The 21,339-nt window shown below is 46.4% G+C and overlaps 1 protein-coding gene and 1 long non-coding RNA gene across 2 annotated transcripts in view; one reads left to right on the top strand and one right to left on the bottom strand.

Moving 5' to 3' along the window:
• LOC103656394 overlaps nucleotides 1–12,600 on the top strand; it is an 84,512-nt gene extending 71,912 nt beyond the window's left edge. Inside the window, exon 4 of the long non-coding RNA XR_005834973.1 lies at nucleotides 12,152–12,600. This is a non-coding gene — a long non-coding RNA (uncharacterized LOC103656394). The remainder of the gene's footprint in view (nucleotides 1–12,151) is intronic.
• A 7,760-nt stretch (nucleotides 12,601–20,360) lies between these two features.
• The window catches only part of ADM (adrenomedullin), a 4,199-nt gene continuing 3,220 nt past the window's right edge, over nucleotides 20,361–21,339 (bottom strand). Inside the window, exon 4 of the mRNA XM_040630774.1 lies at nucleotides 20,361–21,314. Coding sequence (XP_040486708.1) covers nucleotides 21,120–21,314 — 195 coding nt within the window. The 3' untranslated portion in view covers nucleotides 20,361–21,119. The remainder of the gene's footprint in view (nucleotides 21,315–21,339) is intronic.

The following is a 21,339-nucleotide window of genomic DNA, read 5'->3' as shown; positions in this document are numbered from 1 at the left end:
GCGGCCACCCTCAGCTCTTAAAGGCTGCCCACGGTTCTTGGCACACGGAGTTCCCGCCACGGCCATTTGCTTCCTCAAAGCCAAGAGGGTAGTTCGGCAAGATGGCATTAAGATCATGTGCAACAAAATCAAGAGTCATTGTACATTCCAACACCTTTGCTGTATTTTCTTGATTAGAAAGAAGTCACAGGCCACAGCCACACTCACGGTTCACAGAGGTCACCTTGAAGTTGGCTTCTGCTTTCTTGGCTTTTTCTTCTTTCTGTTAGGGTCTCTGTGATCAGGACCCTGTGCCTATCTGATAACCACAGATATAGGGAGGGGACAGGGGGCCCTCACTCAGAGCAAGTACCTCTTTTGGTGCCCATGGCCCATGCAGAAGCTGGCCGAAAGCAGAGAGCCCCTCTGTGTTAGTTGTCCAGGTCTATGAGTGGCAGAGGCACTCAGGCTGTGATGAGAGCTTCCGCTGCCTGAACATCTCCTGGTTGCTATTCCAGGCTCCAAGGAGTCCCCACAGAGAGAGAGAATTACAGTTCTCTGCGTTCAACCAAGGTCCCAGAGCACAGCAGACGTGCCTCTGAAGCCGCCCTCAATACATAGGGCCAGTTCCTCTGGAGAGCCAGAACTTCGCTCAAGGTCCAGCATATGGTAGGCGCTGGGGATACTCAGGAAGAATGGATTAACTCCGTAATTTAAAGACAAATGACTGTGAAATCAGAACCTAAAGTATTTAGGGAATGTGTTAAACACTGAAAAAAGAATGAGATCCATACAATAGAATTCTGCTCCGTCATAGAAAGGTGGTCAGAATAGGTTAAATGAAAGGAAGTTTCCCGTGATTATGTGTTTTAAAGAAAAAAATGTATAATAATAGGTATTTAAAATGATAATAATTGTCAAGTATAGGCTACGTTTTATGTTTCTATCATGTGTGACATTTTTCTCTTTTGATTCAAAACAACGAAAAGGATTACATGGACTACGAGGAAGCCAAGTGTCTCATCAGTTAATCGTGCCTCTTTCCCCTGTTTTTAAATATATGGTTATGAAGCTGATAATTCAGGGAATTCCATTTAATTCAACAAACATTTGTGGAGAGCTTACCACAAGCAAGGTGTTGGGAAGCCAGACAGTTAGGGGTCAGTGTAACTTGATTTCAGTAAAGCATTAGTCAAAGTGTCTCATGATCCAGCGATGGATGAGGTCGGGAAGGTGAGTGGTAAAATAGTGCTGTGACATGGTTTTGCAGCTGCCTGAAGAGCCACATACACAGTTGATAAACAACTTCCACCAGCAGGAAGTTTCCCATGCAAAGTCACAGCCACTCTTCTTCTACCGGCCACATGTCGACTAGATGACTTCAGTGAAGAAGACAAGCACAAGGTTTAGAGTAATAGCTAATAGATGAAAGAAGCAAGACGCAAGATAACCTGAAGAGCATGAAATCCAGCAAAAATCATTGTTCAGTTCTGTATTTAGTTACGAGTTCAATGGGGATTCTTGCCTTGGCAGTAGTTCCTGTAAAAAACAACTGGGTTTTTTATTGACCACGGATTCATTATGAGGCATTAATGGAATGTGGCTGATAAAAACAAAGGCCAGGGCAATTCCTGACCACAGTCATAAATCTAGTGTGCAGATAAGAGGCTGGCGGTTCAGTCCTGTTCTAGTCAGATCACACTGGAGCTGTATTCTCACTTCTAGGCATTCATCTCACTGTTGGAACATGGCCCCCTTGACCCATTTTTGTGAAGAAATATTTTCTTACACTCCTGCTCCATCCTGTGTCCTCACATACTCCAAAAGCACTGTGCCTCAATGGGACAATGAGGTCTACTCTTCTTGCGTAGCAAGGTTGTAAGGCAGTGAGGTCGCGTGAGCCGGGTTCTTACCCAGATGCCAGCCGAGCTTTGTGTTGACTTATTCTTTTACTGCGGCCTCCTCTCCCTAGGGACTCGGGTCTAAATCTGGGGATGATGAAATGACCAGAAATCTGACTTAAACCACTACATGACTCCAGATGACTCCTCCCTCCTACTCCAGTCATAACACAACCTTTGTCCTTGAAACAGCTGCCCTGCCTACATTCTTATTCTTCGTGCAAAGGTTCCAAGGCACCAGCCTTGACAAACTCCTATAGGAGACTAAACCCACCATTTCATCCGAAAACGGAGATCCCTGCCACTCTCAAATGCAAAGAAGTCATCAGAGTTCAGTAGTAGATGATCTCCTTTCCCCTCCTATAAATGCCTCCCTTGCCTACCAGCAGTCCCTCCCGACGCTGGCTTCCCTCATTCTCCAGCCTGAGAACTGGGAGTATGCAACATGTAAGGAGGTAAGGAGGAAAAGGAGGAGAGAAAGAAGGAAAGAGATTTACCCTGATCCCAAATATAGGTCCTTTTGCTATTGCTCCAGCAAATCATGGTTCTCTCCTTTCTTCTCTCTGTCCCAAACCCTCCTCAGGGCACATACCTGCCCAGGGTCTTGGGGAACCTCAGGCTTACAGGGCCTACTCCCTCCAAAAGAGTGGATCCTAAAACTGGAACCAGTCCAGCAGGGCCATCTCCCAGTCCAGGCAAGATGCCCAAGGATCTGCTGAGCCAGAACTTCTTCCTTATCCTCAACAAAGTCCTGAGAAACTGTGGTCAGTCCAACTAATGCCCTTGGGCTGGAGGGGCAGAGGTCATATCTATAAGTCAGGCTCCATGCTCAATACTGCGAATGCTTTGTCTCATTTAATATTAAGTCCTGTGCTGTGATGTATTGATCGCAAGAACAGAAAGCTCAATTCAAAATGGCATAAAGTGATGGGGATTACTGGTTTACACTGGAAACAACAGAAGTAGAATGGGCTTCCGGGTGGGTTGATTTAGGAGTTCGGCAACGCCTTCAAGTAGTCCTGCTTTCCATCTCTCCACCCTACCAGCCACAGTGAGAGCTTCCATCTAGGGCTGGCCCCTGTTGCAGTCTGAGAGTGGCTCTCTGTTGCTACTAGGACCACATAGATCCCCCATTCTTATCTAGCAGGAGACAGGGAACATTTTTTTTCCTGGAAGTAACCAGTAAACTTCAGCAAGCTCATTGGCCTCAATTAGGCCACACCCACCATTACATCTACAAAATGGCCTAGAAATGGAAGTGTGCTAGGCCTGAGCCTTCAAGTCTGTTGGGCAGACATGTGAATACCCTCACAAAAGTCGTGGCAGTTACCAAGAGAAGAAAAGGTGTTGGAGAGGCAACCCCAAGGCTCTCCTAGGTATATGCTATCCCAGTTTTGCAGAGGAGAAACTGAAACTCAAAGAGCTCATGCTTCTGTGTAAGTGGGGGCCCAGGATTCTTACCCAAGCCTGTCTGGCCCAACACCAGGACCTTGAGGAATGAAACTAAAGAGAAACTGGAGAAGTGATCATCGTTAAGCCTGTAGGTGGGAAAGGGGAGCAGGGGCTTCGTGAGACTGGAAAGATCTCAGCCACTGTGTTGGCACCCAGGAATCACTGAATCAACCCACCCCACAAATCTGAGGCAGCTCTGAATGTGGGGACATCAGCTGGTACCATGCCTAGCTCATCAAATGTCTATGAACTGAAAAGAGACTACAAATCTATTGCCCATGATGAAGGGTTCTAGAGCACTGCTGTCCAAGTCCATTCTGGGTTAAATCAATGCTGTGGTCTAGCCTGGAAACCTCGCTGCAATGCATAGCACTACTCCTCCTGGGAATGTCTTCCAAGTTCCAAAGGACAGATTTGCAAATAGACCTCTGGAGCACAGCCCCATCCATGCTGGGAACTGCCTTTCTTTGCCTTGTTTATTCGGGAAAGCTGTTCTGGACTTTCACCCAGCAGTTGCCTGGCAGGAGGTGACCTGGCTTTGGCCAACAGAGGGTGGAGCCAGCAGGAGGGTAAAGCTGATAGCTACCGCTCAGTGCTATCTGGGCACCAAGCTCTACCCTGGGAAGGGAGAAGGGCAGACCATTCAGAGGCCATAGTACAAGCTGGTCTCTGACAAGGGACTTCATTTAAGGAGTGCGAGTCTCCCCTTTCCACCCCACTTCCATTTGGTGGAAGAAGGAAAGACAAAGTTACAGGCACTCTTGTGGCCCGAAAGGCTTTTGCAAGTTTTGAAGGTCACTGAGTATAAATTTTCCTTTAAGCAGCTGCCGTTTCTCCCCCTCTTGCGGTGTCTCATGAGGCAGCATCAGGTTTGAGCACTGTGGTCCCCGGCGGCCGCGCTGGCCTTACGGAGTTCTGTGGTCTATTTTGAGTGATTTTACTGTTCCTGGTCCTGGCAAACTTATTCGTTTTCTGACAATATTTAGAGTCTGATGTAAGTGTGAACTAGATAATGACCTTTAAAGTCATAGCATGATGTTCTGTTTAAAGCTTTAATTTCTTCCTCAGAGCATCTGCAAAGTCCTCTGACCCCTCTGCATGGCCTCTTGGTGACTTCCCCAAGTTTCTGTCCACTTGTTGGGGTGGGGACTGCTGTACACTGGGCAGAACCTTCACGTGTCTTGGACCGTGAGGAGTTTCTGAGCCAGCTGAGACTGTTCCTTATGCTTCGGAAGCTCTTGCAGCCCATTCTGAGATGCAAAATACTGACCGGCTCACCTCAGGCACATCTTTCTCTCTGGATATTTTAGGATCTTCCCCAAAACACATACGAGAGCATACAACTAGCTCCCCCCATGAGTAGTTACTAGAACTCAGCTAACATTTCAAGCCTGACATGGCTAAAACAATACCATATCTGAAGCTTAACTTTAGGTGACTCACCAGAAAAGCTATTTTAAACAAAATTTGTAGAGACTGAGATTACATTTGTTCTAGGAAAAACAGACTGAAGGGACAAAAGGCTAATGTAATATTTTGAAACGCCCTTTTTAAGTTCATAGAAGCCCTGCTGTATTTTCTTGACAGCATCCTAGTTGCCAAGCACAACAGGGGGGGCAAAGCTGGCGTCTAAAACACTTCAAACAACCACGTCCTGACACCATCCAGCAGGAGTGGATGTTCATCGGAGAACAGGTTTGCAGAAATAGCCATGGTCTTATTCATCTGGTCACCAGGGAGCCTTGTAAATTCTCTTCCAAAATAACACATGTCAGGGGGAGTCTGGGTGGCTCAGGCGGTTAAGCATCTGCCTTCTGCTCAGGTCATGATCTCAGGGTGCTGGGATCCAGCCCCATGTTGGGCTCCCTGCTCCGTGGGGAGTCTGCTTCTCCCTCTCCCTCTGCCCCTCCCCCCGCTCAAGCTCATATGCTGGCTCTCTCTCAAACAAATAAATAAAATCTTTTAAAAAAATAACATTTGTCAGAATAAAGCTCTGGTAGCCTCATGAAGGAAAGAATTTACCAGGCACCTGTCCTACCTTATGGCTGTCTTCAGTTCTCCTGGCAATTACTACACTCTTTTCCCCAGTCCAGAGTGTAGAACCAGACTAGGGTTTCTAGCTGACATTTGGGCTGGGACAGAGTTTCTAGGGGGAGCAAGGGATCAACAGATGCCCAGGACAAGGGGCTCCCATGGTACTCAAATCAAGCACACAGGTAGGCACCAAACTCATTATTCTCCTGAGAAGTTGATTCCCTTCCTGAAAAAATATTCGTGGCCCGAACACTATCATGATAATCCCCAGAAGACAAATACTGTGTCATACTGTATGATCTCGTTCATGTGTGAACCCTAAAAAAAGAAAAAGAAGAAACTGAACTCATGGAAACAGAAAGCAGAATGGTCAAGGCCAGGGGCCAGGGGGAGGCTAAGAAAATGGTAGATGTTGGTCAAAGGGTACAAACTTCCAGTTATAAGATGAATCACTCTGGGGATTGAATGCACAGCCGTGAGGACTATAGTTGCCCATACTGTGTAACATACTGGAAACTTGCCCAACTGGTAACCCTGAAGCATGCTCACCGCATACACAGACGCCAGCAGTAGCTAACTATGTGTGAGGTGATGGGTGCGTTCATTAACTCAACCGTGGCAATCGTGTCACAACACACACAGGTTCAATCATCACATTGTATACTTTAAACATACGTAATTTTATTTGTCAGTTATACCCCAATAAAGCTGGGGGATGGAGAGAAGACAAAAGAAAACCTAAAATATAGAGAATCTCGAGGAGGGGAGAGGAATTTGAAATCACTACTTCACTCCCATCCTCTAGAGTTTTCCTTTCTGCTTTGGGTCTCCACTTCACTTTCCATGACCATCAGTACATTAGCCCCCTCTGGGAGATTCTGATATTTCTTTAGTCGTACCCAAGCCCCTTCCCTGAACTCTCCTTTACACAGCTGGGACAGGCCAAAACTTTTCCAGAGCCTTTACAAGATTCTAAGAAAGACCAATGGGGACATAAACAAGAAAATATGTGGAACGTAAACAGGCTTATGCAAAACAGGAACAGTGGTAACATTTGGGAAATGAGACATGGAAGGAAGAATTTTGTACATTATTGCCTTCTTGTTTGGTTTCCTGCCCAAGAATTATATTTAATTTGTAAGTAATACACATATGTTTTGAAGCTTATAGGTATTAGTTTTGGTCCTACCATAGTGTTCTAGTTGTTATGATTTACTCTACCCACTGACTTTGTGCCTTATTAACTCTGAGAGTCTTCCTTCTGCTCCTTGCTACCCCCATTCCTCCCCAGTAGGTCTCACAGACCTACCGGCAAGAACAATGGGTGATAAGTTTGATCATTCATTCAACAAACATGCTACCACATGTCAAGTATCATGCCAGACACCGAGTAATAGGTTATCACAGAGCTTCAATGCCTATTAGTAACACTCAGAAGCCTTTTCTCTTTGATAGGAGAAAGATCAAGTACCATTTCCCTCCATCTAGGAAGTCCCAGATCTTACCTTTTTTTTTTTTTTCTTTTTTTTAAGTAGGCTCCATGACCAGCATGGAGCCCAACTCAGGGCTTGAACTCAGGACCCTGAGATCAAGACCTGAGCTGAGACAGAGTCCATTGCTTAACCAACTGAGCCACCCAGGCGCCCCAGAGCTTTCCTTTTTTTAAAAAGAGGAAGAATAGGCACTTAAAATTATATGTAAACACACTTAATAGATTCATTAATCTCTGCCAATAAGAAGATCCTGGTTGAAAGAATTCTTAGAAGACAATGGAAAGGAACTCATTTACATACAAATGGATCTTCCCGGAGAATGCGGAGGAAAACCCCACCCTCTGATTTGGAACCGCAACAACTACTAATATAGTCAAGACTAGGACATCTCTGTGCTCTGGGTGTCTCTGCTGAGAAGACTAAGGGCCCTTCCCAGGCCCATATAAGCTTATGACTACTAACTCTTCCTATGCTCTTCACCTGCGCTTTTCCCTCTGTTCTTCTAACTTGAGCTCAAGAATTCTCCCAGCGTGATTCGGGTGGGGCTACCTTTATTTTCCTATGGCACTTTCTTAATCAGCTCCTGTTTCCTCAAGGAAGACAAAGAAAACATTTGGAGATATCACAAAGGAATCTCATCCTAAGGTTTACTACCACCTCTGCTGAGGAAAGTGCTTCCCAAGGAATACTACCGCTGGCACTCCCCTGGGAGGACAATCTGTGCTTGGGGAATGTGCCTTCAGTTATGACATCATGGCCCCACAAGGAAAGGACTTCCAAACCCAAATCTCCTTGCCCAGAGCCCTGTGTGGGCTCCCTTGGAAGGTTGTCCGGGGTCACTCAGGCAATCTGCCCTTCCCTCCTGCCCCCTGCCTAGCTTATACCAAGGGATGGGACAGACAGGGCTTAATGGCCGAAAAGAAGGAAGCCACCTGGGTGGCCCAACAATCCATCCCAGGAAATGACAGGCCAGATGGTATCCAACTACACGAACATATATTCTGAAATCCCCCAAATTCTTCAAGGCATTTTGCTAAAATAAACCAATGCATAACCATTCTAGAATCATTTCAAGAATTTATTCCTAAGAAAACAGCAGGTGGCAGCAAAGTTTCACATTTTTTTACCCTTTGGACTGGAATGAAAACAAAGTGTCATGGAATAATCTCATCTCTGAGTCAGCCAGCTGGCCCAGAAACTGGCACACTGCCATCTTGTAAAGTGGAGAATATAGAGTCTTCTTGAGTGGACTCTATGCGTTTTGACAAAAGAATCCAAAAAAGTCTCCCAACCTCAAGCCAGATGCCTGCCTGGGTCTGTAGGTCAGGCAGGACCGTGCCTGCCACCGAATGGCCGGATCACAGAGGCAGAGGCTGTGGCCCTGAGTCTCTTGTTGTCTTGCCCAACGTCAAGGAGCTGCTCACACTCAATGGGGAAGGCCTCAGAGAAACCCAAGTAGGATTACGTGGAAATATGCCTGAGAATCGTGTATACGCCTCACAGCATTTTCACCGTCTCTCATGATGTAACCCACGGGTTGAAATGTGTCAGTGGAGAAAGATAGGGGAGCAAGGGGTTTTCAAATCTGGTCTCTGGGACACCTAGAGGTTTAGGGACCTCACCACCTCACAGCCGCTGTCGCTCTGGGCTCAGGAGCAGGCAGTGCCAAAATCACTGTCTGGTTTGGCCTCAAATGTCTTCCTTGCCTTAGTATTGTGCTTGGCTCCCAACTCCAAGCTGTGGCTGGAAAGTTTCCATTGCCACAGCACAGCGCTGGAGTTTGGAGCCCAAATTTTTGCTGAACTGTTTTGCAGAGTAAATCCAGTTTTGTCTTTAAGAAGTGACTGGCCAGTTTATTTCATCCCCCAATGGTGCTTTGTGCTCTCTCAGACCTCCTTTATTTTATTTATTTATTTATTTATTTCAAGATTTTATTTTAAAGAGAACACACGGTGCAGGGGTGGGGGGGGCAGGGGCAGAGGGAGAGGGAGAAGCAGACTCCCCACTGACGTGAGGTTCGATTCCAGAACCCTGGGATCGTGACCTGAGCTGAAGGCCGACGCTTAACCGACTGAGCCCCCCATGCACCCCGCTCCCAGACCTACTTCAGATTGAGCTGCTTAATTTCCATCCCGGAGGAAACTCTTTAAAAGAGAGGTGGAGGAGGGGTGTAGATGGGGCTGGAGGGTTTTGTGTAGTCGTTATTTTTAAAGTTACAAAACTTGTTACAGAAAAAAAAAAGAAAAAAATGAAGACCCTGTTCCAAGATCCTAAACAGATTTTACAAAGAGATATATTTATGGGTTTTCTTTTTGGAAGTGAAACTGACAGAAAAGTGAGTAGCTTTGGCCTTTTGTAAGTTACATGATTACATCTGCAGCGTTAGCAGCTCCCTGTGCTCAAAGAGAACATTCCGAAAGGTGCAGTGGAGGTAGGAGAAGTTCATTTATTTACATAACATGGGGCTTCAGCCCCAAGCACATGATTTTTTTTTTTTTTCCTGCAGAAAATGTGATCTTGTTCTGAGGACCTAAGGACAAACTTCACAGCTCTCTGCACGGAAAGGGTCCTTTAAAATTATCTACTAAGGAAAACATTCTATAATTCCTTTGAATGTAATAAACAATATCTTTGGGGGCAACTTGCAGCAAATGTTCCAGAATTCACATCAACATTTAATTCCCTCTCTGCATGTATGTTCTACACGCCCCAAATACGATGTTAAATCATTTAATGCAGAGAATTGACAGCACCAGGAAAATATTTGGATAACTGTCTGGAGTTGCCATTATTGGCTTTAATTATGACCTACTGGCTCTTGGGTCCTGAAGCAGCCAGAAAATGAGATATGTATGCCAAACTATTCATTAGAATTCCCCTTTCAGTCATTGTTCAGAAAAAAAAAAAAGTTTCCTTCTGGCTCCCATCTTCAGTGCTTTTAAGTAGAGTCATTAATATGCCAGATTTTTTTAAAGGATTGGTCAGAAAACAAGATTATGTGCATACCTTGTATTTTGCATTAAAAAACATCTTGAAAAGGTCAAACGTCCCTCTGCTCTCATTCTATTACCCTGAAGAAAGAATTGTTTTTGCAGCCAAGAAGTTAACTGGTACTCTCCCCCCGGGCCTCCTTCTCCAAGCTCTCTCGAAAAGACACAATCCTATAAGCTCTGGAACCGGATGTACTGGTGAAGCACAGCTTGACCCTCCAGACCAACTAGTCAGAAAAGATGGTTTAATTCCTTCTGCTCTTCACTGCTCCTTTCTCCCTGAATAGAAGATCTTAGGATGTTGGAGCTACAGGGGAGGATACTTAGAGGTCATTGATTTCATCTCCTCATTTTAAAGTTGATTAATCCAAAGTGAAGTGGTAACACCCTCTGTTTCGGCTTTGGTTCTGGCCAGGGGATAAGAGCAGGTGCTTTTTTCCATCAGCACATCCTTGTTACTATTAAAAACAGTTGGCATTTAATAAGCATCTACTACACTGCCAGACACAGGGTTGATGGTTCATACACGTTGTCCTCACAACAAGCCTGTACGGTAAATATTATTACCCCACTGTATAGCTAATGAAACTAACACTCGGGTTAAGGGATTTGCCCGAAATTACAGGGCAAGGAGGAGGAAGAATCCATTTGCAAACTCAAGGTTGCCTGACTTCAAAGCCTGTGTCCTTTACATCTCCCCCCATCAACGGGGGCTCTCCCATGACTTTAATTTTTCAAATAATAGGGTGAGTAATGAGTCTTCCACAGTGATCAAGTAAAAAAGGGTGCCTATACCCAGGCAGTCCCCAGTTACCAGAATCTGCAAAGGTACCAACAGGGACCACATAGATGTCACTATTTCCCATTATCTCCTTGTCATGTTTAACAGGACAGTTTATTCTGAAAGCTTTTGAAAGACCTCCCAGCTTTTAATAAAGGTTGGATGATTCAGTGTTGACAATTTTTCTCCCATTTACTAGGAAACTGGTGGGGGAAATTCGGGATGAATGCTTTGGAGGGTTGTTTGTTATGGTCCAGGTCATAGAGAGCTGGGAGAGCAGATGTGGTATGAATTAGGGAAGTTTATCTGATGGTTGTCTATAATGGCACAGATGATGGAGTAATTGCCTAGAAACACTTGAGTTTTCCACTGAAACATGGGCTGGGAAAGAAACTTTGACGTTTTTGAAAAACTAATAAAGTTAAGATAAGTTGGAATGTCGTGTGTTAAAGAACATGAGATGGAGACATTCAGGCGAAGCGTCCATGTTTATTAAGCTCGGTGCCAGTGAAAACTGTGTAAACTGAAACTTTACTTTCTCCCAAAGAGACAAATCATTTACCTGGATTAGTTATAAGTAAGCCGCCTGCTCCCTGTTCCCACAATTCCTTCTCTCTGAAAATGGAGTCATTCAAACCCCTCTGTACATAGGTCCATGCCAGGTCCGGGAGTCTTCAAGGAGCAGCATCTCCATGTCCAATTACCTCACCCACTGCTAGCCTCCTACTCCAAGCCAACGTCATCTCTCCTCTGGGCCACAGCAACAGCAGTATATCCAGTGTCAGGAACCGGGCCCATTACAGAGCAGGAGCTTAATAAAAGATTGTTGGATGGATGGATGGATTGACTGAATGAATGACTGAATGAATGAATGACATCCTGCTAACCCTTATAATCATTGTCCCAGTGCTGGTTCCCTGACTCTTGTTGCGTGTCTGGGGTGGAGCCCCAGGCCACCATACCCTATCTCTAGGACTACTGCCCCGCCCTGCTCTCGCCCATCTGTTTAGCACAGTTAGTATTAACCTACTAGGGCTGCCAGAATGAAATGCCATAAATTGGGTGGCTTAAACAATGGATGGTTTTCTTTCCTCACAGTTCTGGAGGCTAAAAGTCCAAGATCAGGGTGCCAACTGGTTTGGTTTCTTCTGAGGCCTTCCTCTTGGCTTGCAAACGGCTGCCTTCTCACTGTGCCCTCACACCATCATCCTCAGTCTGTCTGTTAGCTATGTCCTAATCTCCTTTTTGCATAAGGACACCAGTTCTGTTGGATTAAGACCCACCGGAAAGACCTGTTTTACCTTAATTACCTCTTTAAAGGCCTTATCTCCAAAGACAGTCACATTCTGAGATTCTAAGGATAAAACTTCGACACATGACTTTGGGGAGGGGAGACACAATTCAGCCCGTGACAAGCTGTCACAAGCAGCATCCTCTCTCTGCGTTCTGCGGGTGGGCTTCCCTGGGGCCTGCCTATCATCTGCTCCCAGAAGCCCACTGCCGTGTTTTCTGCCATTCTAGATGCCCTGGGACTTCCTGCTGTTCCTCCTTGATGCCAGCTCCTTACAGCAAAACCATCTGTTGTCGTTACCTCACCCTGGGCTGGCCTTCTTCCCATCACCTGCAGCTGGTCTTCTCTCCAAACACCTGTCCCTGCTGGCTGCAGTTAACCCTTCTTTTTCTGGCTGTGTTACTGGATACAACCCTAACTCTAAAATGAACAACTAAATAACAAACTAAATAGATTAACTCTTGGTCTCAGTCTGTTATGATCCCTGAGGTACATTTTTGAAATGGCTTAAGAGTGATAATGTCTGGGCCAAATAAAGTGGTCTCACGCAGATAAAATTTTACCCACAATCACACAATGGAATTATGCCCCACTGAGACTCTAGTTCAGGTGGTTTGGGATGGGGCCTGGTGTATTTTTTTTTTTAAAGTACTCCAAGTGATTTTATTTTATTTTTTAAAAAAACAGATCTTATTTTTAAGTAATCTCTACACCCAACGTGGGGCTCAAACTCACAGCCCAGAGACGAAGAGTCACATGTTCCCGACTGAGCCGGAGCCGCCACGTGCTCCTCCAGGTGATTTTAACGGGATCACCCCTTTCACTAGAGAAAGAAACTCATCCAATTGAGACAAAAACTAGAACACCAGGAAGTAGGCGGGGAGATCCCATCCCACGCGTGACTTGTGAATATAATGCATTGAACCTTCCTGTGTCCAGTCCCACCCAGACACAGAGGTGGTGGCTCTCCCTTCAGCTCTTACCGCACCCTTTGGTGTGAACTGCCCGTCCTTTTATCTAAGGATCTGGAGGTGACTTATTAACGTCTTCTACCACACAGAGCAATCAAGATGGGGCTCAACACTGATGGGACAGAGAGGTAAGTGTCACTTCTGCTGGGCCCCTGAGTATGGCTGATAATGATGAAAGACACCCCCCACCACCACCCCTGCAGTGGTTAAAAACAAACAGACAACCCACCAGCTAATATGGCTCTTTGGCTCAGCAAAGGGGGACTCACTCAAAAGGCACATGAGTTCCAGACATTGATCAGCCTCCACAGGCTTCCTGGGGCGATCGGCAATCTCCGGTGCTGTCCTCTTCTTGGGGGGGCTCTTCCCCAGGCTTCCCTCCAGCCTCCTGGGTCCCTGCCCTCCCCTCTCCCCCCCCCAATCCCTCCTGCTTCCGGGGGCCTTCCCTTTTGATTCTCAAGGGCTTTTTCTTCTCTCAACAAAACCTGGTTCTCTGCAAATAAAAGGCTTTGGCTTTCAAAACTATTGTTTTTGATGTGGGCTTCAAGAGGCTATTTTAAAAGTCAGAAAACTGAACATTGACTGTTTCATTCTGTTTCTTTCTCTTTGCATTCCCGGTGTACCAATCCTAATTCTCCTTCAGGCAATGCCTCCTATTTACTAGGGGAAAGGTCAAGTGGAAAGAGTGTAGCAAAGAAAAGCACAAAGATTAACATTTCAAGATACTCTCTTTCGGGAAAAAATACTGCAACATTGACCACTCCAGGGCCCCACCCCACCCTGACAAGTGAGTAGGCCCGGATGTTCTGGCTGAGTTTACCCAAGCAGAGCGAAGGGGAGAATCAGGATTTATCTTGATAATAAAAGCTCTAAATGACAACTATTAAAACATTGTTTTCTTCAACAAGTCAACGGCTTGGAAACAAAAGGGAGGGCGGTTGTTCTCGATTAAAAGAAACTTTGGAGATGGAACAATCTTGTTTGGAGGCTGTTTTGAACAAACCACTGTCAAAAGACATTTTTGAGGCAATAAGGCAAATTTGATTATGGACTGGGTATGAGATGATACCACAAAATTACTGTTAACGTTAAGTGTGACAATAGCATTTGGTTATGTAAGAAAACATTTTTGTTTTTTTTTTAAACAGTTGTATACAGAAATGTGTGTGCGCGTGAAATGATACAATGTCTGGGGAAAGGAGAAGGATGGATGGAAGGAAGGAAGAGAAAATCAGATTCCTTGGCAAGATGCAAAACAAAAGAAAAAGGGGTAGATGAATTAAGCACTGCAAAATCTTGATAAGTGTTAGATTTTTTTTTTTAATTTAAATTCTATTTTTAAGTAAACTCAATACCCAGCGTGGGGCTAGAATTCACAACCCCGAGATCAAGAGTTATGCGTTCCACCAAACAAGCCAGCCAGGAGACCATGATGAGTGTTAGATTTTTTTTTTTTTTCTTTTTTTGAGGGGGGAGAGGTGGAAGAGGGGCAGAGGGAGAGAGATAATCCCAAGCAGGCTCCATGCCCAGTGCAGAGCCAGACAGGGGGCTCGATCTCATGACCCTGAGATCATGACCTGAGCCAAAATCAAGAGTCGGATGCTTAACTGACTGAGCCTCTCAGGTGCCCCTAGATTTTAATGATAGGTATATGGGAGCTCCTGTTATTATCTCTATTTTTTGTGTAAGTTTGGAAAGTTGAATAATAATTCTTTTAATTGTTCAACTGGTACAGGAAAAGATGGACTGAACAATGGAAGAGAATAAAAGGACCAGAAACAGATTCAAATATTTACTGTTTAAGAATTTAGGTGGTGGTGGGGCTGGATTAAATAGGTGATGGGGATTAAGGAGTGCACTTGCTGTGATGGGCACCAAGTGTTGTACTGAAATGTTGAATCACTAAATCCTACACCTGAAGCTAATATAACACTGAATGTTAATTACAATCAAAATAGAAACTTAAAACATTTTTTTGTTATATTACTGATTTGCAGGCAGATGAACTATTTCTTCAGATAAAATCTGAAATGGAGGGGCACCTGGGTGGCTCAGTTGGTTGGGCGTCTATCTGCCTTCAGCTCAGGTCGTGATCCCAGGGTCCTGGGATGGAGCCCCAGATGGGGCTCCCTGCTCAGCGGGGAGTCTGCTTCTCCCTCCCCTCTGCCTGCCACTCCCCCTGCTTGTGCTCTCTCACTCTCTGTCAAATAAATAAATAAAATCTTTCCCTTTTTTTTTTTTTAAGATTTTTATTTGACAGAGAGAGACAGTGAGAAAGGGAACACAAGCAGGAGTGGGACACGGAGAAGCAGGCTTCCTGCTGAGCAGGGAGCCCCATCTGGGGCTCCATCCCAGGACCCTGGGATCACGACCTGAGCTGAAGGCAGACACTTAATGACTGAGCCACCCAGGCACCCCTAAAATCTTCTAAAAAAATAAAAGCAAGAACTTTTAAATAAATACATAAAAATAAAAAATAAAATCTGAAATGGAGCCCCGACATATAAAACCAAAAAAGAGTAGAACTGTTCCATCTGGAAGCAGTAGCAAGAGTCTGGCTCTTTTGCTTCCTCTCTGTTTCCCCAGGAATCTGCACAAATAACTCAGGAAAATCCTGTGGCTCTGTAGAACACAGCTTGAAAACCTCTGTAGTATAGGATGAAGGAAGCCTCTCAAATCCTGAAGAAAATGTGTACTACTTATTATATGTGTTAGGCAACTGGCTAACAATTGGGGAGAAACGAAATCAAGTTAAATCCCTACCTCACATCATATAACAAAATAAATTCCAGTTGCATTAAAATGTTTAAAATACCAAATGAAATTATAAAAGTGTTAGAAAAAAATAGGTGAATATTCTAAAATAGTGAGATAGAGGACTTCCTAAGCTAACCAAACAAGGCAGGAATTGATAACCTTGATGATAAAAATATCTGTAAGTTTTATATGCAAAAAATAAAACCTACTCCACAAAAAGGGGGAAAAAAGGAATGTGTGTACATGACAGACTTTAATATTCTTTTCTTTTTTTTTTTTTTAAGATTTTATTTATTTATTCGACAGAGACAGAGACAGCCAGCGAGAGAGGGAACACAAGCAGGGGGAGTGGGAGAGGAAGAAGCAGGCTCACAGTGGAGGAGCCTGATGTGGGGCTCGATCCCACAACACCAGGATCACGCCCTGAGCCGAAGGCAGACGCTCAACCGCTGTGCCACCCAGGCGCCCCCAGACTTTAATATTCTTAATCATTAGGTAGTGTTTCAAATCAATAGGAAAAAAACCAAACACTCCAATGGAATAAAAGGATCAAGAACAGAGAGAGAGAGATAATATCATAAAGATATGTTAAAGAGGGTTCCTCTGAAGGAGATGGAAAGGGGTATGGAAATTAAAGGAGAAAATAAATAAATAATTAAAATAAAACAAGAGAATCCCTGCATAGACTCGTAGTGACAGTTTGCCTTAAACTGAGGAGTATGTTTAATTCAGCTCTGTGCACTTGAGCTCAGTTTTCAAAAGTATGTGTATAAACGGATATGCATTATATATATACATGTCTAAAAGGATATATACTAAGATATTAATAGTGGCTATCTCTAGGAGTGGTATGAAAGGTGAATCTTTTTTTCTGTACTAAGTATCATGTGATAAGTAAAATGCATTTTTTGTGTTTTAAAAATTCATTTTAATACTCAGAAGTACTTTCCTGCTGTTGGATAAATGTACAATAACCTACTAAATTCATCTGCCTGTGTGGTCACAGTCATTTTATTGTTTTTCCAGAATGTTCCAAAATATCTCTGGAACAAGACCAGTGGGACCACCAGATAGCTATCTAGCCTCACCCTTCTTCCCGTTCAAATGGAGACCAAGCCTCCAATCTCGCTTTGGCAGAAACCTCAGTGGGACCCAGGATAACAAGGCCCTCTCCTTCTTGGGTTAGAGAAAGAAGAAGAAGCCGTCAACTTAAAACAGTCAGTTTACAACAGCCTCTGAAAAGCTGCTTTGGGCAACAATTGCCAAAGACAAAAGGTTCCACTTCAAGGGTGGAAACTCTATTCGTAGCTTCGTAGACACAGGTGTTCTTACAGGTGACTCAAGACCTACCGAGCAGGACTGTGTTTGGCCAGGAATAGCTCAGGAGGCCTTCCCCTCAGAAGACAGCTCTTGAGGGCTTCAGTGTATGTTCTAACTATATTTGGCAACGAAAACCAAAGAGGTCAGTGGCTGCGCCGGGAGGGGGGAGGGGGGAGCTATTCCTGATTTATAAACCCTGCTTCAAACCAGGACCAAGAATTTTAAAACTCACTTCATTTATTTATTTTGCACTCACTGAGCATACTGCTAAAGACATTTTCCTTTCCAGTCTTACCAGCGTCTTGTAAATCTTCCAGAACCACAGGTGTAAATTACCTACCCAAGCCATCCTCATGTTAGAGGACACTTGGGGACATCTGGCCTGAGAGTCCCAATGTTAAAATTATCCCACTTATGCTCCATGGCTTTATAGCATTAAAATAGCCTGCAGTGCTTGGGTGCAAATCCAGACTCCAGCACTTACTACTCACTGTGTGACCTTGGCTAACTTACTTTATGTCTCTGAGGTTCAATTCTCTTATCTACAAATAGAGATAATAACACCTACTTCAGAAAGCTGCTATAAGAATTACATGAGATAACATGTACAAAGTGGCTGGGAGAATGTCTGATACAACGGAGGTGCTAAAAAAAGAACCAAGTTCCATCCTCTCCATCACTCCCTTCCTCCCTTAGCTGTTCAGCCAAGGTGTTGGCTTCTCAAGAAATTGCCCAGTACTCTTTGTCTGATTACAAATGGATGGTACCAATCCCACAGCCAGCAACAGTAGCTAAAGATAAAAGCTGTGACTACTCCTCAGCTGAGGACATGTCGAATCAGCTCACAAATGACTCATCACTGTTGATAAACTATGCGTTCTTGGCATCAGGAGGCCTTATCCTGACAGGCTTCAACACCTTATGAAAAAAATCCAGAAGGTAGGTCGAATGGCTCACAGAGAAGGTCCCAGGGCTTGATGGTGACCTTCAGTCAATTCAGAACTTGTACCACACTGGTCTTAGGAGGGTCTCTTATCTGTTCAGACAGGTCTCCAATCACAGAACTTTCAGATGGGAAGGATTCCAACTGAGCAGCTGCCTCTTTCAGAGCTGAACCATCTCCTGCACTTGCCTTGGATTCCCAGAAGGGAGTCATAAGACTCCCTGGGCTAAAGGCTAGATGCCCATTCCCTGCTCAGAACAGCCCTAAGCTAGTGCCCAACCTGCCTTTGGCAGCTTTGTCTGCTGCCTGAAGTGCTGCCAGGGTAAGGGTTGGCTGGAGGGCTCTGTGGCTGTAGGACAAACCTTGGTGCAAGGAAAAGGGTATTTAATCCTCAGCCACTGTCTGCGGAGCTGAAGTGTTTGCTGCTCTCTGCAGTTTCTGTGGCCCCTTAGACCACCCAGAACCATTCGCTGGCATAGAAATTCCACTACTGGAGTTTTTAGTCCCTCTTTCATTCATACATGCCCCGTACCTTTTACAATGCCTGGCACAGAGTTCTCTCTGAATATTTACTAAAAGGCCCTTGAGGATGAGGATGAGGATGGTCGGTCACTGCATTGGTAACCTCCTTAATTCTGATGAATCTCACAAAACTGTTGAGATCAAATAGGACAATGAATTGTATGAAGATTGACACTATCAAGGGCCAGGTGCGCAAACTGAGTCTTTGTGTGATCTTAAGGAAATTCCAGGGGCCAAGATCTACTTTCCTCTGAACTGAAACTCCTTCAGATGCATGTTGTCTCTGGACCCCAGACCTAGGACCTATCTCTTTCACTGCACATGCAGGCTTTTTCTGAAAGGAACTATCCCTGGCCCTCAGAAGAAGGCAATTGGTGCAAAAGGTCCAGGAGAAGGTAAGGCTTCCCTGGAATTATTTCCATTCTCCAAACTCAGGTTTTCTCAGGAAGGTTTCTTTCTTTTCTTTCTTTCTTTCTTTCTTTCTTTCTTTCTTTCTTTCTTTCTTTCTTTCTTTTTTTTAAGATTTTATTTATTTATTCGACAGAGAGAGAGACAGCCAGGAGAGAGGGAACACAAGCAGGGGGAGTGGGAGAGGAAGAAGCAGGCTCATAGCAGAGGAGCCTGATGTGGGGCTCGCGCCCTGAGCCGGAGGCAGACGCTTAACGACTGAGCCACCCAGGCGCCCCTCTCAGGAAGGTTTCTGAGGTCACCTGTAAGCACCAACATTTTAGCCATGCTTTGAAGTAGAAAGGCCAGGGAAACTTTCTGAAAAGGACAAGCAGTTGGTCTGCATCCTGGGTCTTCAGGACATTGAATGACACAAATGGGGCAGGGAAATCAAAATCAGGCGGGCTTCCCCTTAGCCTCCCCTTCTGTCCTACCCGTTCCCGTGTCCCCTGACCTTCTAGTCCCTCACTGGGGCTGAGTGTCCAGCTTCTATGACCGGAACCGGGGTCACCCCTCTAAGATGAGAAGGCATAAAGAAAGCAAGGAGGGGAAGGAAGGAGGGAGCAGAAGGCAGGCTGGGGAGAAGTGACGGAAAATGAAAAGGCTTGGGGAGGAGGAAGGAAGAGGAGAGCGGCAAGGGGAGGCGGAACAATGAAGGTCTCAGGCCGTCAGAGGCGCACGATTCCGGCGGCACGTCCGTCAGTCCCGCCTCCGGCCAGCAGCTGCACGCCGCGCAGCGTGTGGGCGCTGAGTCACGGTCCCGAACTGGGAGCCGCCGCGCAGGTCTGGGGGGGCCGGGCCTGGCTGGCATCTGCAAACTGTTTTTTTCTTTCCTCTCTCATTAAGGCTGTGTGCTGACTCCCACGTAGGAGGACTTATTAACCCGCACGTACTGCCTGACGGCTCTCGGGCCTCTCCCGGGCGGCCGGCCGGGGGCGCCACAGCCTCGCCGATGAGCCCGCGGGCTCGCTGGGGCCCCGGGCCGGCCGAGGACTGGGGTTACTGGCGCGGCTGCCGATTCCCCGAGCAGCGCGAACGTTTTGCTGGAGTTGCTTCTGACTTTAACACCCGGCAGCCGGAATAACTCCTCACTTCGAAGGCCTCGGAGACCACCCCAGCTCTCCGAGGCGCGCTTCTGCGTCGGGTTCCGCGAGCAACTCCATAAAATCTGGGACTCTGTTGCGCAACCCGGAGAATCCAAGCTCGCTTCCCCGCTGGGGCTCACCCCACCCCGCCCGGCCCGGCCGCCACGCGAGGCTGCGACCTTAGGCGCCTCCGCGAAGCCCGGACCCGCTCGGACAGGCGCTCCGCGCGCCCCGCAAGGAGAGCAGCGCTCGGGACGGCTCGGCCCGCGGGGGGACCCGCCAGCACGCGCCCGCGCAGCCGTGCCACCTTCCCAAGCGAGGCGGCGGGAGCCCGAGGCTCCCGGACGCACTGGGACCAGGGGTACCCTCCCTCCCAAGACTCGTGAGCCCAGAATTAATCAGCATCCAGACAGTTTATTGATTTGCTATTTCGCATATCACCCATTTTATGTAAATAGATTATACAGAGACACGGTGTTTCCTTCTTCCACAAGAGGTAATCAGTCTCTCACGCACACTCACACAGTCCACGCAGCAAACAACGTTACACCTCGCTGAGACATTCACGTATTAAAATAAGTGGGGAGGGGGACGATGCAATTGCTTTAAAATGCCCTTAATACAATATATAACGTACAAAAATATCTCTATATTTGAAGTTACAACAAAAATCTCGACAGCAACGAACTTAAATATTGATAGTTACCTCTGTATATACAACACGCATTGCACTTTTCCTCTCTAGGTTTTGGAAAGTTCAAGTAATAGTGAGGCTTGCGCCCCGGTGGGGTGACACCCCGTGAGAAATCAGTCTGTGGGAAGGCACGGCAGTGACTCGGACCCCTGTCCCCGGGGGTCTCAAGCATTTAATTCTCAGTTTCTCCCTTCCGTGAGCCTGGCAGACACTCCCTCGCATTCCTCTGCCCCCACGGGGCACCTGGGCCGGGCTGGGACGTGGGGAACGGTGCCTCGGAGAAGGGGCTCCTGCAAAGCCAGGGCTCGCCGCTGGACCGTGCCTGCCGGACTCCCGGTCTCGGCAGGGCTGTCTCAGCCCGGTTTCCATCCGCTGAGGGGCTCGGCCCAGGGAAGCCCTCCGCCCCGGGGGAAGTCAGCGGGATGCATACGCGCGCCAGTTCGCTGCTGCCACAGGCGCCTAAATCTTAAGGTTGGCGAGCACCTGATGCACCCGGGAGGCCGGAGCCCCGCGTGCCCGTGGCTCCGGGAACAACAGAGTCCGGCTCAGGCCGGTCGCGGGCAGGGAGCGCCGGCGCCGGCGGCCGTACCCCTGGGGGCTAATCTTGCTCCTGGGGGCGACGCCGTCCTTGTCCTTGTCTGTGAACTGGTATATCTGGTGCGCCAGTTTCTGCACCGTG

The sequence above is a fragment of the Ursus maritimus genome, unplaced genomic scaffold, assembly GCF_017311325.1.
Source record: "Ursus maritimus isolate PB19 unplaced genomic scaffold, ASM1731132v1 scaffold_16, whole genome shotgun sequence".
In the NCBI taxonomy this organism is placed as follows: Eukaryota; Metazoa; Chordata; class Mammalia; order Carnivora; family Ursidae; genus Ursus; species Ursus maritimus.
The sequence above is the reverse complement of the archived record's forward strand: the minus strand, read 5'-3'. Positions and strand labels throughout refer to the sequence as shown.